Source organism: Bombus flavifrons, chromosome 4 (assembly GCF_040668555.2).
Source record: "Bombus flavifrons isolate JBK064 chromosome 4, iyBomFlav1_principal, whole genome shotgun sequence".
Taxonomy (NCBI): domain Eukaryota; kingdom Metazoa; phylum Arthropoda; class Insecta; order Hymenoptera; family Apidae; genus Bombus; species Bombus flavifrons.
In genome coordinates this window covers 10484913-10507381 of record NC_138445.1, presented here as the reverse complement: position 1 = coordinate 10507381, position 22469 = coordinate 10484913, and the positions used below count along the sequence as shown (strand labels likewise).

General features: G+C 39.3%; 1 protein-coding gene and 1 long non-coding RNA gene across 5 annotated transcripts; one reads left to right on the top strand and one right to left on the bottom strand.

Annotated features, from left to right (window-relative positions):
- The first annotated feature begins 360 nt into the window (after window positions 1-360).
- Window positions 361-19513, top strand: LOC138179474 (solute carrier family 22 member 21). Of its 4 annotated transcripts, none has more exons than XM_069112289.1 (11): window positions 361-1108; window positions 10219-10298; window positions 11685-11832; window positions 12756-12969; window positions 13056-13162; window positions 14842-14996; window positions 15728-15917; window positions 16327-16459; window positions 16534-16846; window positions 16997-17181; window positions 17772-19513. In XM_069112289.1, the coding sequence occupies exons 1-11, from the start codon at window positions 1083-1085 to the stop codon at window positions 17946-17948; spliced, it is 1728 nt and encodes a 575-aa protein (XP_068968390.1). In that variant the 5' UTR covers window positions 361-1082; the 3' UTR covers window positions 17949-19513. The 4 variants fall into 4 exon arrangements, with proteins under 4 accessions (XP_068968390.1, XP_068968393.1, XP_068968394.1 ...); XM_069112292.1 differs by lacking the exon at window positions 361-1108 and adding an exon at window positions 6549-6809; XM_069112293.1 differs by lacking the exon at window positions 361-1108 and adding an exon at window positions 7751-7891.
- LOC138179477 (uncharacterized) lies at window positions 1138-3221 on the bottom strand. The gene is made up of 2 exons (XR_011173062.1): window positions 1452-3221; window positions 1138-1380 (listed from the first exon to the last, which is right to left on the bottom strand). It is a non-coding gene; the product is annotated as an uncharacterized LOC138179477 (long non-coding RNA).
- Window positions 19514-22469: the final 2956 nt, after the last annotated feature.

The following is a 22469-nucleotide window of genomic DNA, read 5'->3' as shown; positions in this document are numbered from 1 at the left end:
GACTGTATAAAAACTCAAGCAAAACCAAATCGATAACTCCATCAAACTTTGCGACCGCGACATAATTCTATTTACGATTTTAATAAAGTTTTTCTGCGAATCAAAATCGCGTAATAACGTTCGATACTTCTTACGAGCTAGCAAAGGATCTAGACTATTAGCATCTTGAATATATAATCTATATTATATTTACACAAATGTCCACTATATCTCCTATGCTGAAATTACATATCGAGCATTACATATACTTACTACATGTCGCGTATTTCTCTGAAAAGATTTTTTTATGACGGTCCATCGGGGAAACGCGACGGTATCGGTACGGAATAGTCAGAACTCAGTATCGTTTAAGCGCGATCGGAGGTGTAGCAATCGTTTATCAGTTGCATCTGGAACGCGGTCTATTAAGTTAATGTCTTCTGTTATCTCTGATGATTTTACAAAATTTTGAAGATGATACTACACGGCCATGATCAGTACTCCGTAATGATACAGAGTAAATAAGGAAGTGCTACTTTTCTTTTCTTTGACGTATCAGTGAGAGAAATGGCGTTAAAAAAAAAAGAAAAAAAGGGGAACGACGAAAGCAAACGTATGGCCTCATTTAAGAAATTATGGAGATATACGCGGTAGTCCAATCAGTCTCATAGAACGTGTATCATATTCCTAGGAGTATCAAGAATCGTTGATCTAACTTTTATAATAATCCAGATAAGAAAGTGTGACATTAGAGTGAGAAAAATGCCGTGGTTTCTGGCCACGAAGGCCTCGCGTCTCTCTCCCGACTTTTCGTCACATTCATCGGCCACTGTGCACCAGTCCACCTCCTACTTAGTACTGGGTACAAACTTCTGCCGCCACTGTACGACTAAGCACCGACAAACTTTCGAGTGTCTCTGAAGCTTCGCGAGTTGCGAGAATATAGGACAAAAGAGAGTGCCGCGCGAGAGAGGCGTCAAGTCGAGCGGTTTCGACAATTTCCTTGTCGCGCGTTCGCGGAGGGGAAAATATTTTTCCGCTTTAACAGCAGCCACTCTTTTCACGACTCGAGTACATTAGACGAGTTTCGACGTGACAGGATCATGGGGTCCAGGATGGGCTCTAGAATGTAAGTAATTCATAAGGACGCGTGTTTCATGTTTATTTACGAGCATTTATCCTTCTCTTTGGTCATTCGTTGATCGTAGCGCGTTGTTTCACGTGCAACAAGCATGAGAGGCCAGCGATCGACTGGTTGTTACTCGTGTGAATGATCGTGCGCGAAACGACGCTCCACGGTTTGATTTTGTATTCGATTTTTATTTTTCTTCTTTCGCTGGTGATTACAATTTTTGTCGTATTTATAGACAGGTCTCTTACGTCACACTGGAACAGTCGTATCTGGAGATACGGAGAAATTTTTAGTCATGAATCGTCTAAAGATAATACGGTCGTTACACTTTGCGACTTACACTCGGAATGGATCAACATACAGCACGCGCATATTTATTAACCTCGCATACGAGGACGATTCGCGGCTGAAGTTTTATGTTTTCTTGTCGATTTTCTTGTTTGCGATACACCATCATATCCGTTTGTTTGATCGACCAGAGTGTTTAATAAAGCATTTTGATAATTTCGCGGAGCAAACAGAATGAAGCGGTGTCGCGCGTCCTACCGTGGTTGATAATCTCCTCAAAAAAGAAAAAAGAAAAAGAAACATCATTGCGATGATTATCGCGAACTACGATCCGCGATGACCTCTTGGAAATGATTCGTTACATCCGACGAATGTGCTGTGCTAAATTAGTAATTACAGCGCGTCTTTGTTGAGTATATTTGACGCAAGGATAAATAGGAAAATATGTTGAGAAACTAATTTTTATACAAGTCATTCATATGCTACTTTAAACAATTTGAATAGCTCTGTATATAATTAGTATAAAGGGCAAACAAACTATTTCCAATTTATTTATCACAAAAAGATAATAAATTCGAAGGTAAATATTAAGAAGGTATATTTATCATCGTCATTCTTCTATTCATAGAACCAATCAACATTTCATAAACACGGCTTCTGAGCAACTTGTATCTTCAAACATAATTTATTTCACATTAACGAATATTTGAGTTTCATGTTGTCACATGCTTTTGCCATATTCTTATCACGATATCTACATGTAGGTACTTTCTTATGGTACTTTCCTTGAAATACGGTTAGTAGTAGTAGTAGCAAATGAGCAAATAAAAAAATAAGAGCGGATTGTATGTCAGCCGTAAAAAGAACCTTCGCGGTAGCAATAAGCTGGTACGTTTTTGGAAATCGTTTAAGGTTTTCTTTAAGCGTTAGGCCAGACTTTGATCCGATGCAAAATTAGTCAGACTTCCACAAGGTAACCCGGTGTACTTGAGCGTTTTGTTTCGTGATTTACATTTTTTTAAACGCGCCGATTTTTCTTTTTCTGACGTTCGATTATCATCGCACAACAACGTAACGGAGGCCGCTTGTACAGACCAGGGTTCGTCAACCATCCGGTCGAACACTGAAATTGAATGGAAATTACTCGGGGCTGCCGCGACGCACGGCCTGGGCTCATTTACCTTGCCATTATGCTTCGCTGACTAATTCGCGCGGGGAATCATTAGTGTCGCGTCGAAACCGACCTTCGAAATGTTTGCAGAATTTAACTCCTATTTACGGGAACGCTTAGAAGCGGCGCGATTCTCGTAATCAATGCCAATTCACGCGGCCAATTTATGCTCTCCTTTTCTCACCTTTTTTCGAATCTTTTCGTTTCATTTATCTTGAGATCGAACAAGATGACTCGACGTGCAGCTCGGAGGATTTAAAACTCGGAGGTAGAAGCGTTAAATAGCGTTATTTGTGCGAACAAATAATTTTTTCCTTCGCGAAGCTTTTGAAACGCGTGATTTCTCGAACATGAATAATTATGCGACCCCGTTTTTCCTTCGTTTGTTTTATTGAACAACCTGTAGATAAGATTTTTCTATCAGTTGGAGATATTTAATGACGAACATAGTCCACGATAATGCATCGTATGATCGAGGAAAAAAATTGTTTACAAGTAACGAGTGAGTGATATATTTTTTAGTGAAGATTTGGCGATAACTCAGTGCGAATCTCTGGAAACGTAAACCATGGATCACCACAGGTTTTCATAATTTACAAATGTTTGGTGTTCGTGTAAAACTTATTTCTAAAGGAAGCGAAAATTATCTTCTGTAGAAGTTTTAAAGGTCGAGATAGGTTTATTTGTTAAAGATTCATCGGAGGTTTTCTTAACGAGCGACCATCATCAGGGAATATTATTTGCATTAACGAGATCACGCAAAATCTTGAACAAACAAATTTTAAACAAATCTTAAGCAATCGTCATTCGTTTGATGAATGCAGCCTTTCTTCGACGGTCACGATAAACGACCATTATCATAAATTTTATTTTTCTTTTATCCTCGTCTGCCACTTCCCCTTTCGTCTGCTTTTTAACTAGGACAACTAGGTCATGGAACGTTATTTAATTTGATAAACTGTAGTTCGCAAATATTTGTACAGTGAACAATTATCGATCTTCTTACGCTTTCCTTTCCATTGTAATCTTTCTTCTCTTATTTGTCTTTTATTATCGTTGAAAGCTGTTGATCGAAAATATTTAATCGAAAATACTTATCGGCTAAATAATCGATATAAATATGACGTTGTATGGAAGAAATTTCTGGTAACGGTATTTGATATTGTTTTGATTACGAAAAAAACATTTTATCGATATTTTGACGAATTCTTAATGAGATGCGAACTTTTAATACGAACTGATAAGCCGTGTTTTTTATATCTTGTTTCTTGACTATCGTGTCATCATAAATAATTCAAATTTCCTAGTTTACATTCCCTCGAGTAAAGAAATCTCGTAACGTTATTCGCATTACGAGATATTTAATATTTTCTGCGATTCTTTATACCGGATTCATCCTTCAGTCACGAGATCCATGGATTAATTTTAAACGCTCTGATTTGAGAATCGTCTGAACGTAATCGTATGTCAATATCAACGATACAATCAGAATGATACATGTAGTAGATTATACCTATCCAATGGAATCATAGTAGAATCGCGCATCGAGAGAGACATGAACACTAATAACAAAATCCACTGAGAAATACGTAAATTAATTTGAAATTTGCTGCGCATTTTCCGTCTTCTGTAATTTTCATAGTCGCCAATATGACGGCGTTCATTACTGCACTCACAGCTGTTTTACGATTCTCAGGTTCGTCTCATCGGAAAAGCACACTCGATACAATTTCGTTATACCGATACGAGCTCTATTTCTCTAGGAACCAAAATTGTCAACTTTGTTTCTTGAACTTTTCAAAAATTTCAGCCTCAAGTTTCTTAAGTTTCACTTTCGCACAAATACACGCCACGTCGGACAAGTCTAGCGTTATATACGAACGAGGTCTAGTTCCCTAGAAGTGAAAGTAATCAGCCCCATTTCCCGAAAATGTTTAAATTTCCATATCAAAATCTACGCAATTAGCGTTCAATTTCGCAGAGATCAAATGATTTAGCTCGGACTTGGAGCGCATTAGTTTGCCTTCTGCGTGGCTCATGGTCATAATTACTCCTATAATTTCGTAGCAAAAATTCAACTACCACAGATACAATTTCGTCTAATCCGTCATTATTCCGTGTTCCGTTCATCCGGTCGGAACATGGTGGATAAAATGCGGAATCGGACTAGACAGATCGCGAGAGAGCAGCGAAAACGAGCCACCGATATCGGTTTTCAATTTTGTTCGACGATCGAACGACGGGGAAAACCGATTTTTCCATAGACCCGTTGCATATAACGGTCGATGTAACAATAAACCGTCGCACGTTAGTTGCAACTAAGCTGTCGCATCCGCTCTAAGCCGGCGTAAACCAGTTTTATTTGATTTTTCTCCGGTTGTTTTCGATGAACTGAATAAGACAAAAATACGTACACATGGGCAAGCGAATGCGAACGCGAGCGCGAGCGCGTGTGCTCGTTCGTTCTCTTATCTATCGCGTTATCTGTCGGTGTGCCGACCGCGGGAAATCGTGCGCACGGTTTTCTCCGCCCATGTGGATCTAGCGCTGCTCGACCAAGCAAAAACCTGTCACTTTTCAACGCAACGGTGGCAGCGTAAACAAAATAATAGCGCACGCGGGACGTTTAATCCGGGGATTTCCCTAGTCTGGAGCTTCGATATTTCCTGGAGCGTGTTTCCTGGAGCGAGAAAGTGACAGTTTTCGCCACGAGGCTAGCATTTTTCCGAGGAAACGATGATTCCATCGTTTAGAGCGTTTAGACCATTTTAAGATTGTGTTTTTGGTAACTGCGATCACTTTCGTTTACATATTTCCTTAGCAGGGTGACAAGTAAGATCCTCTTTAGATTCTTTCTGACTCAATCGTGTTCTTCCAGCGTTAAAAGATTTTTTAAGATAGAGATTCATGTGAAACGATCGTTGTTAATACGCATATTTGTTTGTTTCAATTCTATGATAAGATATTTTTTAAAACGTTAAAAGAAAGCTTCTGGGTGGTTCTTTAATATTTAAAACGTTTCGAAGTTTAGATTTTAGCAAATTACAGGTTTCGAAAAATTTGCAACGTAATTGCCATTTAATGGTGGCCAGAAGCTCAAGGAGCGACATAATGCCTTTCGTTAAGCACCGTGCAATTGTCAAATACGGTCGACCGTCACATACTTTACGTATACTGGCGTCGAACCGCGAAATTTTAGTAATTAACTGATAATTACTGAACCGTGAGGAAGCTATATTGTTCCAATATTTTACCTAACATAATCATTCGGTGGAAATACAATTTCAGCGTTGTAAATGTCTCTTGAGCGTTGTTCGTCGCACATTAATCACAACGCACTGCAGGCTATGGAGATTTATAATTAGTTTTCTGTCCTTTTTGTCAAACGACTCCAAGCAAAGTGAATTTACGCAATATTCTATTCATCTATCATTCCTTCTATTCTAACATCAGAATTTATCGCGACTCGACAAAGTTAGTCAATATTCGTTAAATCAAAGCTATACTGTCGGCTATAAATAATTAGAACATCCATTCTTTACGTTCATTGGAGAACTTTCACTTTACTTTATTTTTATTATTTTACTTTATTTTATATTATAAGATACATACGTTGCAAATGAAATAACTGATTCACAATAAAACACCCAATTATATTCTTTCATTTCGACGATCTTTTTCGGACATTTTATCATTTCTCAAACATTTTTATCGCCAGTCTAGTCGAACCAGCAAGCTTCTTGTGCAGTAAGTTTTCGAAATAGTCATCGGATTATTTTATGGCGTATGCGACTCACGTGAAAGCTGCGTGGTACCTGACCAGTGATAGAGCGAGTGACCTACCGATCGGAAAGGCTAGAACTTTAAGAAGGACCGATTCTTCCCCTCTCCTTCTGTTTCACTTCTCCCACTGTCCTCGCGGGTGAACATTGGGAACAGAACAGAGTCGTGGGCATACGTTTACCTTCAAAGACAGTTGCTGCAGCAACAAGGCGATCGTGGTCGCTAGACCGATATAGTGTTCTTGGCACGCGGCAATCCGTGATTTTTTTTCACTTAACGGTGTTCTCCGTGTCGTGAAGTTAACGAGTCACAAGCAATCGGTGGACACGCAGACGATGGTGTAGGCGTGTTCGCGAAAGAAAACGAAAAGCAGCTGGACACTTGTTTTCACACGTGTTACATACTCTGTTTCGAGCGACAACACGTTACGGATAGAAACGTGAATTGGTTCTAATTGTGAGTGTAGTTTTTCTCAATCTGTCAAATAAAAAAGAGTTAATTCGTTGCTTGGATTAGCAATTTTTTGAATATAGTAATTTCTTTATATTTTGTTTGCATGTTATCATTTTACTTGGTAATAAGTTACAGCGTAATAGTTCAATGCAATTGAAATTCATAAAATTTGCAGTCCACGGATGTTTCCAACTATACATGATTTTTTGGTTCGTATAGCAAGAGTTCGTTTAATCAGAGTTTATTAATGATTAATTAAAATTTTGTTTGACTATATACCGTTCATATAAATGGAGTTCTACCGTGTATTATATTAAAATTTACGCTGACTAAAACCAACTTAATGGAACTTAATTTGCATTTATTAATATCTGATTCTGCGAGTATAGAATTATCTGGTTAAAGGATGATTCAGTTAGCAAGTTACGAGCATGTTATATTAAATATAGTAAAATATTGCAAATAGGTTTGGTTCAACGAATATTGATATTTTTATTGGCTCACATTAGATCTCGAAGCGTATCATATTTTCTTCGTCCACTGTTAATCCTGGGAATTTTTGTGTTCTCATAGAACGAGAATTACCAGAATGAATGGAACGATCTAAGATACGCGATCGTAATTACACGAGTACATGGAATTCGATCTGAAGTCGTTTGTCTCTTGATCGAGATAGGTTCTTGATTTAGAGTACCATCGAATGGGTGCAATTATTCTTTTCGCTCAGATGGTAGCTGGAAATTGTTCCGTGTTCGTTGAAGACTTAGGTCCAATTGCACGTCAAGTTAAGAAGAATAGCGATCAGATGAAAGCGTTTAAGTTGATGATTACAATTGATAGTATAACAAGAGTGCGTTTCAAGGTAGACGATATACCCGATATTGTTTGTTTGTTCCTCTTGTTGCGTTTGTTTAGTTCCGCCTCGTTTCAGTTGATCGAATCGCGATATTGTAATTGACGAGTCGAGTTAGACTTTAATTCAGTTGACTGGGCGACCTATCCGGATCATCAGCTATTGAGCAGAAAATTTTCGTTCAGTGAAAATTTTAATTGTAAGAACCGTTCGAGATTTGAGTAAAATAGTGGTAAGAAAAATTTCATACAATTGCTATGTTTTAGATAATGTAGGTAATTTTAGGTAATGTTTTTAATCTTCGTATCGAGGCTCGATTAAATTTAATCTAAAATTAATCAAACGATAAATGTAAATTTTCAGTAAAACTGTTCCTAATTTTAACACATTATGTACTTCTCGCAACAATGTGTTTCTGTTACCAGTAGTTAACAGATCTTTCTCACACAGCTCGATGAACATCCAGTCATGCATGAGCTAATAATTTCTGTAAGGCTTTTAAAAACTTCATTACGTTTTCGAGTAATTTTTTTTCCCTAACCATGCGTAACAGAACTAGTTATAAAACCAGCTGCTAATCAGCCGAGTCGTTAAAACTGGTCGGAGCGCAAAGTGAAGAAGGAAAAATTCGAGGACGTAGAAAAGATATAGCAGCCGTAGTAATGCGATACGAACCGCGCACATTGGCGTCTTTATTGAAGAATTAGGATTCTTTATGACAGGTCGTTTATATCGTTAAATATATGTTAATCCCACCGAGTGTCTGAATGAGTAGCAGGCATCGTGGAATTACGCGCGAAGGACAAATGACCTGGATCCATCTGCGATCCAATCTTTACGGTCAATTCAACGAATGTCGCTGCGTCTTCTCCTTGGATTCGCGTTTAGGTAGTTCGTCACGCGTGCAACAATGCCGCATAATATCTCGTATCTCTGCGAGCTATCGTGTGACGAATTTTTTGCATGACGTAAAACTCGAAACATGGAAGAACGTCACAGGCGAGCGCTATTATCCTCCTTAGTTAAAACGTTCTAGCATATTTCCTTTTTTCAAGATCTGTGCAAATACCTTCGTCGAATATTTCGCTTTTTAAATAGGCTTACAAAACAATAATCAGTTATGTATTTTAAATTGAATGAAAAAGAATCGCACAAAGGAAATGGTAAAATTTCAGAAGGACATTTTAGTTAAGAAGGGCAAAGTGTAATTCAGGAAACGAGGAATCTTGGGACGATTAACAAATGTAAAAGATACAGTTCCAAGTTCCGCCGTTCGCTCGTTGTTCCAAATCCTCCGCGTGTGACATCACCTTGTAATAATCACAATTTATCTATCCGGGAATGCGCGATCGAAATGAAAAAAGAAAGAGAAGACCGAAGAAGAATTACATAGTAGTTACATGTCGGCGATAAATAACAATAAACCGATGATTTACGAAGACAATGCGGAACGTGCTCATTTTCAGTGGTATGCCCAGCTTCTACGTTTATATTTATCGAACGAGATTGAAGAGCAACGACGGATCGTTTCCTCCTTGAGACGTTAAATCGGCATCGTGTAGTTGGTTACGGGAGGATCGTCAAGGAGACGGCTCGCCACGAATTGCATATAAATACAGAGTATCGAGACGTGCAATAGTTTCAGACGCGCTCTTTCGTATTAGAAAGTCAATGGTATGAAAGACCGTCGCTAAACGATCATCATACCGATGGCTCTGATGTCCGACTAGTCTATCAAGATTCCTCTTTTCTTATACAGACCATTTTATAGTCTATTTATACAATGAAATCCTTGAAAAGATTGAAATCGTTTCGACAAAAACGAATGGGAGCGTGCAGTTCCGGTTAGAAATCGGTCAGCTAGGGTTCGAGAGCATGGCTCCATGACGTGCTGATTTTCATGTATATATGTATGGGACGATGTGAACGCCTCTGTTTGCACTGGTTTTTCCTTTGTCTCTCTTTTAGTGTCCACTCGCTTCGATTCGCGCCAGTAGAAAATCGGGATTCGCCGCGAGCAGTTGGTTGCGATCGCGCGTCGAGTTCGTGCGAACACGCGGGCAGCTCGTTTCCCTTTTATCGGGCGTTTATCGGCTGGACCTTGTGTCAACGATTACGGTTCCATCCAGCTCCATCCAACTTCTCTGCCAACAGTTAGTTTTACATCGACGATTTTGCTTTTAGGTCGATTACGACAAACTGCAACGGCGATGATAACTCGCGGATACGAACCATCGTGTGTCTTGCACGCATCGTTCGTTTTTCCGCCGCGTTAAGACTAATCAGATGACAGACGACAGGCGTGAAAGTCCCGTTCGCGACTGGTTTCTTTGCGTCTTTTTACATTTTTACGTTCTTTCCCCTTGCAGAGCGTCTGTAGAAGCACCTTAGTGCGATCTCGTTGCTTTTATGTAATGTTTGTGTTGAATTGCGTCGTTTCCGCGCGTTTTTTTTTCGAGCAGCCGACGATCGAACAGCAATTTGATCTTCGAAGCAGGGTCAATGGAGGAGCGTTTCCCACGGATCAGGCATAATTCTCGAATCTCTGTATGTTTGCAGCCTGAGAGGCGACGAGGAGGACAGCATGAAGCTCTTTTCCTCGCAGAACGGCGAATCCTCGACGACCAAAGATGGGACAGGTAATCGCTTGTTTTGTTAATATTATATGTATGTATTGTATGTAGGTTTATATCTTAGATCTGAATAGATTGGTATCTCCACGATATGATGCCGATTTGCCTGTGCATGAAAAATTTTGCTAGCATGCGGAATTTATTTGTAGAAATATAACGCAGGTAACGAAAATAAAATCGTATATTTTGCGTTCGAAGAAAATGAAATTGAAGAGACTAGAGGAAAAGTAGTACAATACATATTTACATAATTTCTCGTAGGTGATGTATAAGTATATTATGTTACAAATACAGTACTCCTAATAGAAAACAGATATCTGGTATGCAACATATTCCTAAATACATACGTTATACGACGCGTTAAGAAGTTAGTGAAAAAATCTGTATGCTTGTAGGTAGCAAAACAGGTTATTGTATTTTCGCATAAGGATTTTGAAATGAAATTCTATATAAATATAAATCGTATATATTTAGAAAAAAGATATAGTTCTTTTTTATTGATTTCTTTAATTAAAAATGTAAATATGGCAGTATTCTACATTCGAATGATCTAGTTACAATAGTGATTTCATTCTTAACACTTTCATCTCCTCGTATGTCTACCTTATTGAATAGCAAAGAATATTAAAAAATTTATTTATTTTGCATGTCGTAGATCGTAGATAGGTCATGGCATTATATAATTACCACGTCGATTAGTCGCGTGCCCGTTTGCAACCCACCGGCGCGATTTGCTTGACGCGTCTATTCGTCTTGATTAGACGTAACTCGAGTTAATCGTTTACTATTGTTTGTCGTCTATTGCTGGAATTACAAAGAGATGTACGCGAAGACCGTGCTTGAAAGAAAATCAGTAAGCGGTTTATATTGTTTAGTTACGCGACTCATTAACAACGCCGGTTAAATCAATTAGACAGTCATTCTGGTCTAAGTTTGTGTCAACTGAATCACAACAATAACAATGTCCGTTTAGCCGATAAGAAAATAAGAGAGATACAAAAAAAGTTGGTTTTAACGATGACGAATAAATCAATGGCCGCTAGACCACACCGCTGTGATTGCTTGACTAATAGCAATGAAATAAGACGCTTGATATACAATTTAAAAGGAAATTATCATGATCGCGATTACGCGTATCAGAGGAGGCGGGGGATGTAAAATCACGTTTTCTTCGTCTTTTTTCTTTCTTGTAAGCTCGTGGCAGAAATATCGCGTGTCAACAGCAGACGCCGATTTTCACCGGAGAATCTGCTGGCTCTAGGGTTCAAGAGTTTCACGATCGACTCGATTTCCTCTTTTTTCCATGCTTTTCCCTCCGAATGATAGAATTTTTAGAGACCAGACGAATCGAACGGTTTCGTTTGATCCTTTGGAAAACCGTGTTTTTCGCAGAGGGAAAGAGAGGCTCGGACAGGAAGCAGGAAGTGGAACGCTTCGGATACTATCAAATGATCATGTTCGCGATAATCAGCCTGCCTCTGTTCTTGTCAGCAGGATTCACGCTTGCCTACGTATTCACAGCCGGCGAAGTTAAATACAGGTATGTTACCACGTGATGCAACCAGCGATTCGAGCAATGATTTTATTTTTTCTTTTCGTGTTTTTCATTTTTTTTTTCTATCTCCGTGTAATTTATCGTGTGTATGAGCGCCTCTTTTGTTGTTCGAGCTACTCGGAGCTAGTCGCCTACAGCGAATCAGTGTCGTTTATGGCTCGTGCTCGGACGAATAAACTCTGGCGAGAAGGCCTGAATAATGCGCGCCGGTCAAGTGCAATCAACGAGGAGCACCTAATGCTCCGCGACTACATGAGTGACCGAACATTGAATTATGTAATCGATGCGACGGATAATCGATTACTTTATTAGCCATCCTGTTAACTTTTTCGCGGTAGACGAGCTTTAGATGCGTATAGCGATCACTTTTACGCAGCTAACTGTATTTTATTGAGGCAACTCACCGCGCTCTGTTAACAAATTTAACGTTATTTTAAGAGGAAATTTCTTCGAATAACGTTCTATAGACCTCTGCTGCTATACTTCGAATAATTATTAATAAATTTATAAAACGCAACATTGTTGAGATGGATCATTGAACCAGATTTACTTTAATGATTATTTATGTGTTGCGTTAACAGTACAGTTACGTCTTTCGTTCTTACAGTCGCTGAAAATTTTGAATTAAAACAGGAACGAAGATCCGAAGCAGTTTCGTGATATTTTCATTAGACAATAAAAAATTATTGAAGGAGGTCAATTTCTCATATTAGGATTAATTATAAGATATATATATTTTACCACATTAAAGACTATCGGTTCTATCGTCGAAAACATTCCGGGATATTCATATAGAATAGAAAAATTCACTTACTCAAATAATTCCTGGAAAGATATCTCCTCCTTAACATTTCGATCTTCATTAAAAAATTCTCATCTTGATAAATGAATGATTATTCAAAAAATAGGTGCGCGGTATCAGAATGCGAGAATCCATTGAATACGAAGTTCAACGAGTCCTGGGTACCGGACTCTGTGCCGAATGTGTCGGAGATGTCCAAGTGCATCCGATACGTCGTTCAGAATCACACGGGGGCGTGCACAAATCAGACTTTCACTAACGCTACCCAGAAATGCGATTCGTGGATCTACGATCCATCGGAGAACACGGTGCTCAGCGAGGTAAAACCGACCGAGCCATCGATAGATCGCAGCTAATTATGTTTAGTTAGATGACTCACGTTTATCCTATCATTTTCTCGATACAGTGGGACCTCACCTGCGACACCAATCGATGGAAACTCACGCTGGTGGGCACGATAAACAACGTTGGCCAATTCGTCGGACTGATCTTCGCTGGATATATATCGGACAAGTGAGAAACAATCATTAAAATTTGCGACTCCTACGACTCTCGAATTTTTTATGTCACAATCTCGTTTTCGTTTTAATGTTCCAAAGAAACCTTTGATATGAAATTGAAACTAGAAATCACGCGTATCAATAGCGATTTTTTCACATTGTCTTCAAATTTGGGAAATTTTCTAACGATACAAAAATACGATTCGATTGGAAATTACCGAAAGAGTATATGTAGCAAAATTGATTAGAAGACCGTGGACGTTTAGGCAAATTATATTTTTACAAATATATTTAAACAAATGAAACCTAAGCGGAGAATTGTTTTACGTAATATAATACGATTATGAGTATTTCTGGATACTGTATGTATTTTTTAATGTTATATGTGTTCCATGTATTTTGGTATTTTCAAATATCCATTAAACCTACAAAAGTCCGCAATCTATCAATTAGTTCTTATCGGTTCGAATCTCAAGTCTAGATAATGGAGTCTATTGGATTCGAATCGGACATCTAACGACGTCCGATCGAAGAAGAGGGTTGCAACACTTTAACTGAGATTCGGTCGAAATCAACGAGTCGTTAGTGTTCGCTTATCGAAATTATCTCATAAAACGTGGAAAAACGTGTGAGAGATAATTAAGATGCTTGATAACACAGAGAAATCAAACCGTGACGGATTTATCCTGAGGTCTATGAAGTTTTTCTTTAGACTATTTCCTGCAATATGAACTCGACGATCTTCGAGGTTTTTAGAGCGTTTTATGACACGTGCTAGAGTGTCCCTGGAGAACCGGAACTCCGGTATTCAGACAGACGACTTTCGCGAGTCTGTGGTTTGTAAATCCTAATTCGAAGTCGGGGAATACTTGAGATTGTCCAAAGGGGAAATTGTATTTAAATGAAACTGTACTTTGGACGAACTTTGAAGATCTATGACAATGATTCGAACTTGCAGGTTGTTTTTCGAGATTTCCCTTTTTGAACGATCAAGGGACTCGTAACGAGAACTATTCTTGTCGAATTTTTTAATATTTGAGATAACAGCGTATTTTAATCGTTAGAAGAGAAATTCATAAATGATCTATCGTCGCATAAAAATTGATTTTCTCTAGAAGAATAACTTTTGTCAAATCCGTTTTTCACCAGAATAATTCTTGCCAAGTTACCAAGGCTATTATTTTTAGTGAGACAGTTATGTATTTTGGACTACCACAATCATTGCTTTCTTAAACGATGACTCACATATCGCCATAATTCAGTTTGATAATAGCCACGAAGAACAAAAATACTGATGTTCTAACTATTCCACTGTTTGTTATTCTGATTTCATAAAGAGAGTACATTGTCCATCGTACTATTCCAACTTGCGCAACTTCGTGATTATATCGATATAGCTCGTCTTAGTAATTGCGTGATATGATAAATATTTTATTTTAAAAATAGAAATCTATCGAACGAAAACAAAAGACGTTAAAGTATTTTCTTCTTTTTCTGAAAAAATATGAAAATTGACAAGGATAGTTTTCGATATGAACCTTCTCACTTCTCTCGTTCCTATCAAAAACCTTCTGGAGTTACATCGAGAATGTAGTTCGTTGAAGTTTTTATGGGAATCATCGACAAATAGCGAAGCGCTGTCTAGTCGCCAAATCCTCAACGTCCGCTTATATTTCGTTCCGCTACTTTCAGATACGGAAGACGCACGATACTGACGCTCACCACATTCCTAAGCGGAATCAGCGGCCTGATACATTCCTTCTCCGTGAATTATTGGATGTTTCTCGTGTTCGAATTTATCGACGCGACTGTCGCGGCCGGTATCTACAGCGCTGGATTTATTTTAGGTGAGTTAATAACGAGGCAAAGTAAGGGAAGATGTTCGACGTGAATAATGCTGATATAAATAACGGCCATGTTTCACATGCCACTGGCCACTCGATGCAGGAACCCTTCGATATCGAAAAACGTAACTGAAGGTAACCATTGCTGTTCTCCAGCTTACCATTGCCACGCTTATAATTTCACCAATATTTCATTTATACGTAAATACAATATCCATACAGTGTACATATTATAATGCACGTTTCAATGATGCCAGCTCCAATAATTCGTCAGAAAAGCCTTTCAATCACCTATCACGATTTATCAGATCAAGCGACACTGATCTCTTACGGATCTCAGAATCAGTGCCAACAATACACATCGATTATCATTTATCGATATAGACGTTTGTAATGTTTTCCACATTGCTGGACATTTTTATTAACAAAAATATCGGTGGTTTTCTTCTTCAATTTAACTTTGTTCGCAGAGCAATATCAAACCTTGATCTACTAGTTGATAGCTTTCATCTCAACAAAAATGTAACCGATTGAAGCGGCGATTCATTGAGAACATAGTTAGATGCCTGTTCTTTTGAAGTATCTTTCTGACAAATTAAACATCTGAACAACGACGAATTTGAACTCTTATGATAGCATAAGATTGTCAGAGAATGCATTCGCTGTAACCATAACCTAAATTACTAGCGAATGACCGCAAATTCACTGTATGAGCAACGTCTGATTATTTTCAGGGATGGAAATGGCAGGAGTAAACGGTAGAGTGCTAGCCAGTACGATCATCTGCTGCATGTTCGCAGTGGGTGAGATGCTACTCGGGTTGATCGCGATGTGGCTTAGATCATGGCGGATGATCCTTCGAATGGTTTACGGTCCGGCATTGCTCGCCATCTTATTGCCCGTCTTGATCCCGGAATCAGTCAGGTAATTTCCTTTGGCGAATGTTTCATTTGCATTGTCCCGACGCCTTGTTAACGATTTCGAAATGAACTCCCTTAAACGCGTCCCACGACATCCGGCTAATTAACCGATGAACTTTTCACGTCACTGCGCCCTTGATTGGACCTCGGTACTCTCTAATTAATTAACACGGATCACGATACCGAGGGATCGTCGAGGATGTGTAGGCTGCTTTTAATCTTTGGTTCAAGCTGTAACCGTATTCTATCAAATTACTTTTCTCATCGTCCTTTTTTTCTATCTACGCCATAGGTTATCGATAAAGCGTGTTCTATACAGAGATACACTCAATCGTTTCCCCGTTCGAAAATTACTGTAGAAAAAAAAAAAAAAAAGAAAAAGAAAAACACACACAATGATGCCCATTTTCAAGGTGGTTATTGGCGAATGGAAAACATGAAAAGGTGGAAAGTATTTATCGGAGAATGGCGCGTATTAACGGACTACAAATCTCCGAGGAAGCCATTGGAGCGTTCAAAGAATTGAACATGGTGAAAACAGAAAAGGTAGGATTAATTTTCAAGGGAGTATAAAGGAAAATATTCGAGTTCGAAACGATATCTGGCATCGTATTTTTCAGACGGAACAATTGGTACAAGCCGAAAAGAAGTCACCAGCGATGCAAGTTTTAAATAGTTCGGTGATACTCACTCGGTTGCTGGCGTGCTCGTTTTGCTGGTTGACGAACACTTTCGTCTATTATGGATTATCGTTAAACTCGGTGGCTTTCGCCGGTGACAAATACGTTAATTTCATACTAGTGGCCATCGTCGAAATCCCGGCTTACTTTCTGACCTGGTTCCTGACCGATTACATTGGTCGTAAAGCTACCCTTTCCTCGTCTTTCTTACTGAGCGGAGTGTTCTGTCTGGCTATACAATTCGTTCCGACAGGTAACCTGGATTTTCTTTGAAATTCCCTCTGCAATTTAGAGAATTTTGCCTTACATCCCTTTTATATTATTTGTTTGAAAATGTTCGAGTGATGACAGATTAATTTACAAAGGGAACGTCAAGTATCGATAGACAATGAATCCATTGCAGGTTCGCTGAGCTTTCTACCACTGATCTTGTACATGGGCGGGAAATGGTGTATTACGATGTCCTTCTCGACGATTTACATTTACACGACGGAGCTGTTCCCTACGAACTTGAGACACTCCCTTCTTGGAATTTGCAGCATGACTGGCCGCATGGGGTCAATATTGTCACCGCAAACTCCTCTTTTGGTGAGTCTACCACCGCAAGAATGTACATCGTAGAACGATACCGATACGAGCCGCTTGTTGCATGCTTGCGCTTTATTTTCGAACAATACGAGCGAAACAAAGATTCTGATTTTTCGATATGTTAAGCTTGCGGATTAAGCAAGGCTTAAAGACCGGACAAAATAATTATAAAGGGCTTTGTGGCTTTTGCAGACGCGAAATTTTACATTGTGGCTATCTATACACACTTGTGCATTTGTCCTTCGTTTCCGTGGATTAGTACAATTACATTAATATTATCACTATAAGATAAGCTAATAAATTTTTTTACCCGACAGTAATTGATTTAATAACGAAACAGATAAAATTCTTGCTCGAAGTAAATTGCGATAGTAAAGTACAACTTAAGACTTGTCACTGGTCAATTTAATAATATCATTAGTTTGTATAGCGTGCAAGAGAATCAATTGCCTTTCGTGTAAAAGTATTCGTGCTCAAATAACAATCTATAAATCTTCGCAAAATGAATTTTTCACGGTAGAAATACACGCAATATATAGATATAATGTACTTCGTCTTCTCGCATTTTTACGTATCTTTTTATGATACAGGCACAAATAATGCCGGAGCTGCCGTTGATTCTGTTTGGATGCATGGCGTTATCCGCGGGGCTGCTGTCTCTATTCTTCCCGGAAACATTGGGAACCAAACTTCCGGACACGGTGTGGGAGGCGGAGAATATCGGTAAAGTGCAGCAGAAACAGGAACTGCAGGATTCGCCGTCTTAAGGGCGGTCGGATGCAACGCGGCGCGTTATAAATCCCGAAAAGAACAAAACGCAAAAGACAAATGGAAGAGAGTAGGGACAAAGGAAACCAAAAAAGGAAAAAGTGTGAAAATCAACGAGACAGGGTTGAAACGAATAAAAAACGAAACTGAATTGAAAAAAAGAAGGAGAAGGTGGTGGTGAGAAACGTGCAGCAGCAATGACTTTCAGAAGTTTTTCTCCTCCTGGTGCGAAGAATATCGGTCGTGACTATCCGATTCATGGCTTGAAAGCTCGCGAGTGAAACGCGCGACGAAACTCCTAAAACGAAGGGAGCTTAAACGCACGCTGTTACACAGTACCCTCGTTTTCAATGCATTGAAATCAACAGAGTTCGCTTGTGATCAATTTGCCATAAAATTGACTGGTCGCGAAACGAGTTGACGAGTCGTTGATTATAGATGAAATAGTCAAGGGAGAAAGATAGTCTCCGGGGGGGATTGGCAACAATTTATCAGACCTAGTCGATAATTCGCCAGCTCGTTTGTTCCTTTTTCGCTTGCGCAACTGATAGATAAGGCGCGCGAGATCGTTCCACTCCCGTTCGTGCAATGTCCGTTTAATTTTTAACGTGCTTAATTATGCCTCGTTGCTGCCAGTTAAGGCTATCGTTCGACATGTTGGTGTATCTATCGTCTAGACGTCTACATATGTACGATGAGTTTTATTAAATACACACGAATTATGCGTGCATTGTCCCATGATGTTCCATTTAGGAGAGAAAACATAAATATACTCAGGTATTTTCACAGTATTGCTGCATCATGTTCATAAACACGTATTAGTAATTACGCCAGACCCTTGTCTGTGTTTCTGAGTCAAGCATTTTAGAAATGTATATCGGCCATCGTCGTTGTATTTTAAGACGTGTAGAGCATCGTGCCATGATAGTGTATCGTTCAGAAGGACGAGATAATAGCGGTAATTTAATTTCATGTATAAATATATATATACACACGTATGTATATGTGTGTGTGTATATGTTTACGCGAGGATATTATTATTCTAAACGAGTATTCCGCCGGTGGATACTTACGTAGCCGTGTACAAACCGTAGTACAATTGTTTCATGGAAATTATATAGGAGCACACGGTGGATAGGCCACGATGCTGTTTTAGAGAATTACGAAGAGCGATTGTATTACGAACGATGCTCGTGACGATGGGAATATTTTGTCACGTTATTTGCAATAGTTCTTATGATGCTGAATCTTTCGTGAGAGTATTATTAATTTCGTTGCCACGTAGTATTAACTGAAATATTAATGTAAATATCCTCGACCATGGCAATTCCTCTCCAACGTGTTTTCATCAACGATAACTCATAAACCTGTATATAGAATTGTTGATGTCGCTAGAAGATATTTCTATCGTGTCGCGAGTAGCGGAATTTAACGACGCTTCACAGGCAATCGTATTTGTTAAGACGGAGTTAAGAATATTCGTACATAGCAACACATCATACGTGTACTAGACATTAATGTAACAAGTAAACGTAATTCTGATGATACATAAGCATTTACAAAATCCTTTGGTTGTCGTTGATTTTACCTTTGACGTTTGCAAGAGTTCCCTTGGCATACTTTGAAACAATAGCTTAGGAAACTTCTGCTTAAATACTTAAACGTAGCACGCTGCAGTGTCGGACTGACGTTTCACTCAAATTCAAACGATTTTCAGTACCTGGTTCTTCCAATTATAAATCATGCTACATTTTGTTTGTATCTTTACAATTCTGTTTATTTGGTGATTTTAGTAAATCCTACGTATTTGAAATATACGTAGAAGCTACAAGAGAAGATGGAAACATTAATTATTACTAAAAATATGACAAGAAGCATCTCAAATCGTACGGTAGTTACAGTAAAAAAGGACCCAATTTCTTTCTTGTCAAAAGCAAAATAGAACGACACGATCGATAAAGCCTAATAGAAGAAGCTTAATAACCACGAATACGTTAATCTTTGCATAATGTCTACGTTACTGAATATTCCATGTTGGCATGTGCCCCTCCACCCGAGTTTTTAAATGAAAGCACGCTGACATTATCTGTTATCATTTGGAGAAAATGGGGGCCAAAGTTGGCTTTTGTGAGGCATAAAAGAGTTAGATGTGACCCGGCATCCAGCGCACAATGTCAAAGAACTAATGCCGTGTAAAGCCATTACCATCGTCGTTGGGATATTTTAATATACACGGGGATTTAGATATTTCATTCTGACAAATTCTCGGTCTCCCCAACGCCGCTCAAAGGAAATTGAAGCGAGCGCCGGACTAGCCAACGGGCTGCAATAGGGCCGCGTATGCTGCACGCGATGTGGCTGGTTATTTTATGTTTACAGATGACTCGACGTCCCGTAATAAATATTGTTGTCCGGCCTACAAATCTTCGCGGCTTCGCATTCGTCCTTGTTTCTTTTTTCGTATTCATGAAACTGCGCCGGACGTCCTCTCCTTTTACGTATCGTTCTTCGCAGCATTGGGCCTTCGCATTATGAAAATTTCAATAACGTTACCGATACACGCGTATCTCCGATTCGTGTTGATTTCAACGAGAAAGATAACATAAAACGTTCGACGAACACATGTAACCCTGTTATTCGTAGTTATACGTAAAGGAAGAAAAGAAATAATCAATCGTGTGACTAATCACATCCTATGAGACTGATACTGCACAATACACGCTGCGGCATTTCCACGAACATAAATTCTAATACGAATGCGAATGGAGCGTAAAAACAATCCGCGATATGCACTCTGATGTGTTATCGGAGGCGTCGCTCGCCTTTGAAAACAACGTCGAGCGAGAACAAAATCAGCGAACAGCATTGTGACGTTTCCATAATAATGCATAATGGAAATCGATGGTATCGTTACATTCGAACGAGAACGCGAAAAAAGTTTGTTGATTCGCGCAACGAGGGAAACACTTGGCTAGAAATACACCTGGCTTGGTAAAATCGTTCTGAAACGGCGAATTTAATTAATATAATGCACGCAGATCCGTAGTCTTCTTTAACCTCGATCTCTCAGGCGATCGAACGAGATGAATGCTTTGCCGTTCAGCCTGTATAAATCCGGGGAATACGCGGATTCGTGCGTCTTCGAACGCGTATCATCCTCGATGCACCTATGTGCAACCTCTATCCTGGATTATCTACATGCCCGATGGGTTTGTCGAGGTGTGTTGGCGGACGGCATGCTTTCGATCTGGCACAGTACGCGTCCGTTTATCGACGACCGGGAAGGAAGAAGAAAAAAAGGAGGACGATTCCAGACGCGAATAATCCTGCGGAAAAGGAAAAGGTGCATCGATAAGCTCGTCGATATACGGCGCGTTCTTTGTTAGAGGGTTTCCGAGTACGCTGCCGCGGTTGCTATCCTCGTTTGAGTTACTGCTCTCTGCCTGCCGAGATGCTGTTATCGATGCTGTTCCCGGAAGGAGATAATGGAGATACGCGGCTATTCATCCCAGAGAAATGAAAGTCGAGTTTCCTCTCTGCTCTTTCTCTCTTGACTTTGCCCTTCGTTTGGCGTTTCAATTCGCGTAACATACACAGCGCGTCATTTAAGTGAATTCGAAGCTTTCAAAGGATTTTTGAAAAATTCTCTTTCGACTTTGCATTTGGAAATTTGGCGTTTGCCTCTGAACTTTCGCGATGTAGCTCTCGATTAAGTGAATTTCGGAGCTTTCTACGTTACGATGTTTCACGTTAAAGGATCTTTGACAAATTTTCCTCTACATTTGGAAATTAGTTTATTCAAGAGCTTCTTTTAAAGTCCGTCTTTGCATTCACGATATAAAGTATATGATGAATCGTTATTGTGTATTGCTTAAAAAAATTAAATCCCGAAAAATATCAAGTTTACAATATCAGATTACAGAATTGCACAAAAATTTTTCTTCCATTTTACATTTAGAAATTTAACATCCGTCTCTCAATTCGCAATATCTGTAACATATAGGGTGGATTGTTGTCTCTAAGTTTCTGAATGAATTCTGTAGCTTAGCAGCTGAATTAGTTAGCAGAGTGTCCCAAGTTAAATCGTTTTACATTATTTGCAAGATGTCTAATATTCGCGACGCTAACGTACGAAGTTAAAATTACGGCGGTCAGTTTTCACGAAAGCATTCCCCGCGAGCGAAGTATCGATTAAACGGTTGATAGCAATTTCCTGCAGACGGCAGGTCGATTCGTTAACACGAAAATATGATACGGATTTTATTAGCGGGTGAAATGGAAGCGATTTTGTTTCTCGCGCGGTGGCACACTTTTTTGCCGGAGCTCGCGCGATTAACGCCGTGGTCTGCGTATCGTTTCGCGTTGTTACACGGCGCGGAACAGCTGGCCGAAGAGTTCAATTTTTGTCGCGCCGGAACAGGCGACGATTTAATGAAAACACTGGCGATCGTATTTCCATGGAAAAAAATCTTCCACCAAGAACAATTCCACTGTCACCTGCCGAACGTGTGTCACGTTTT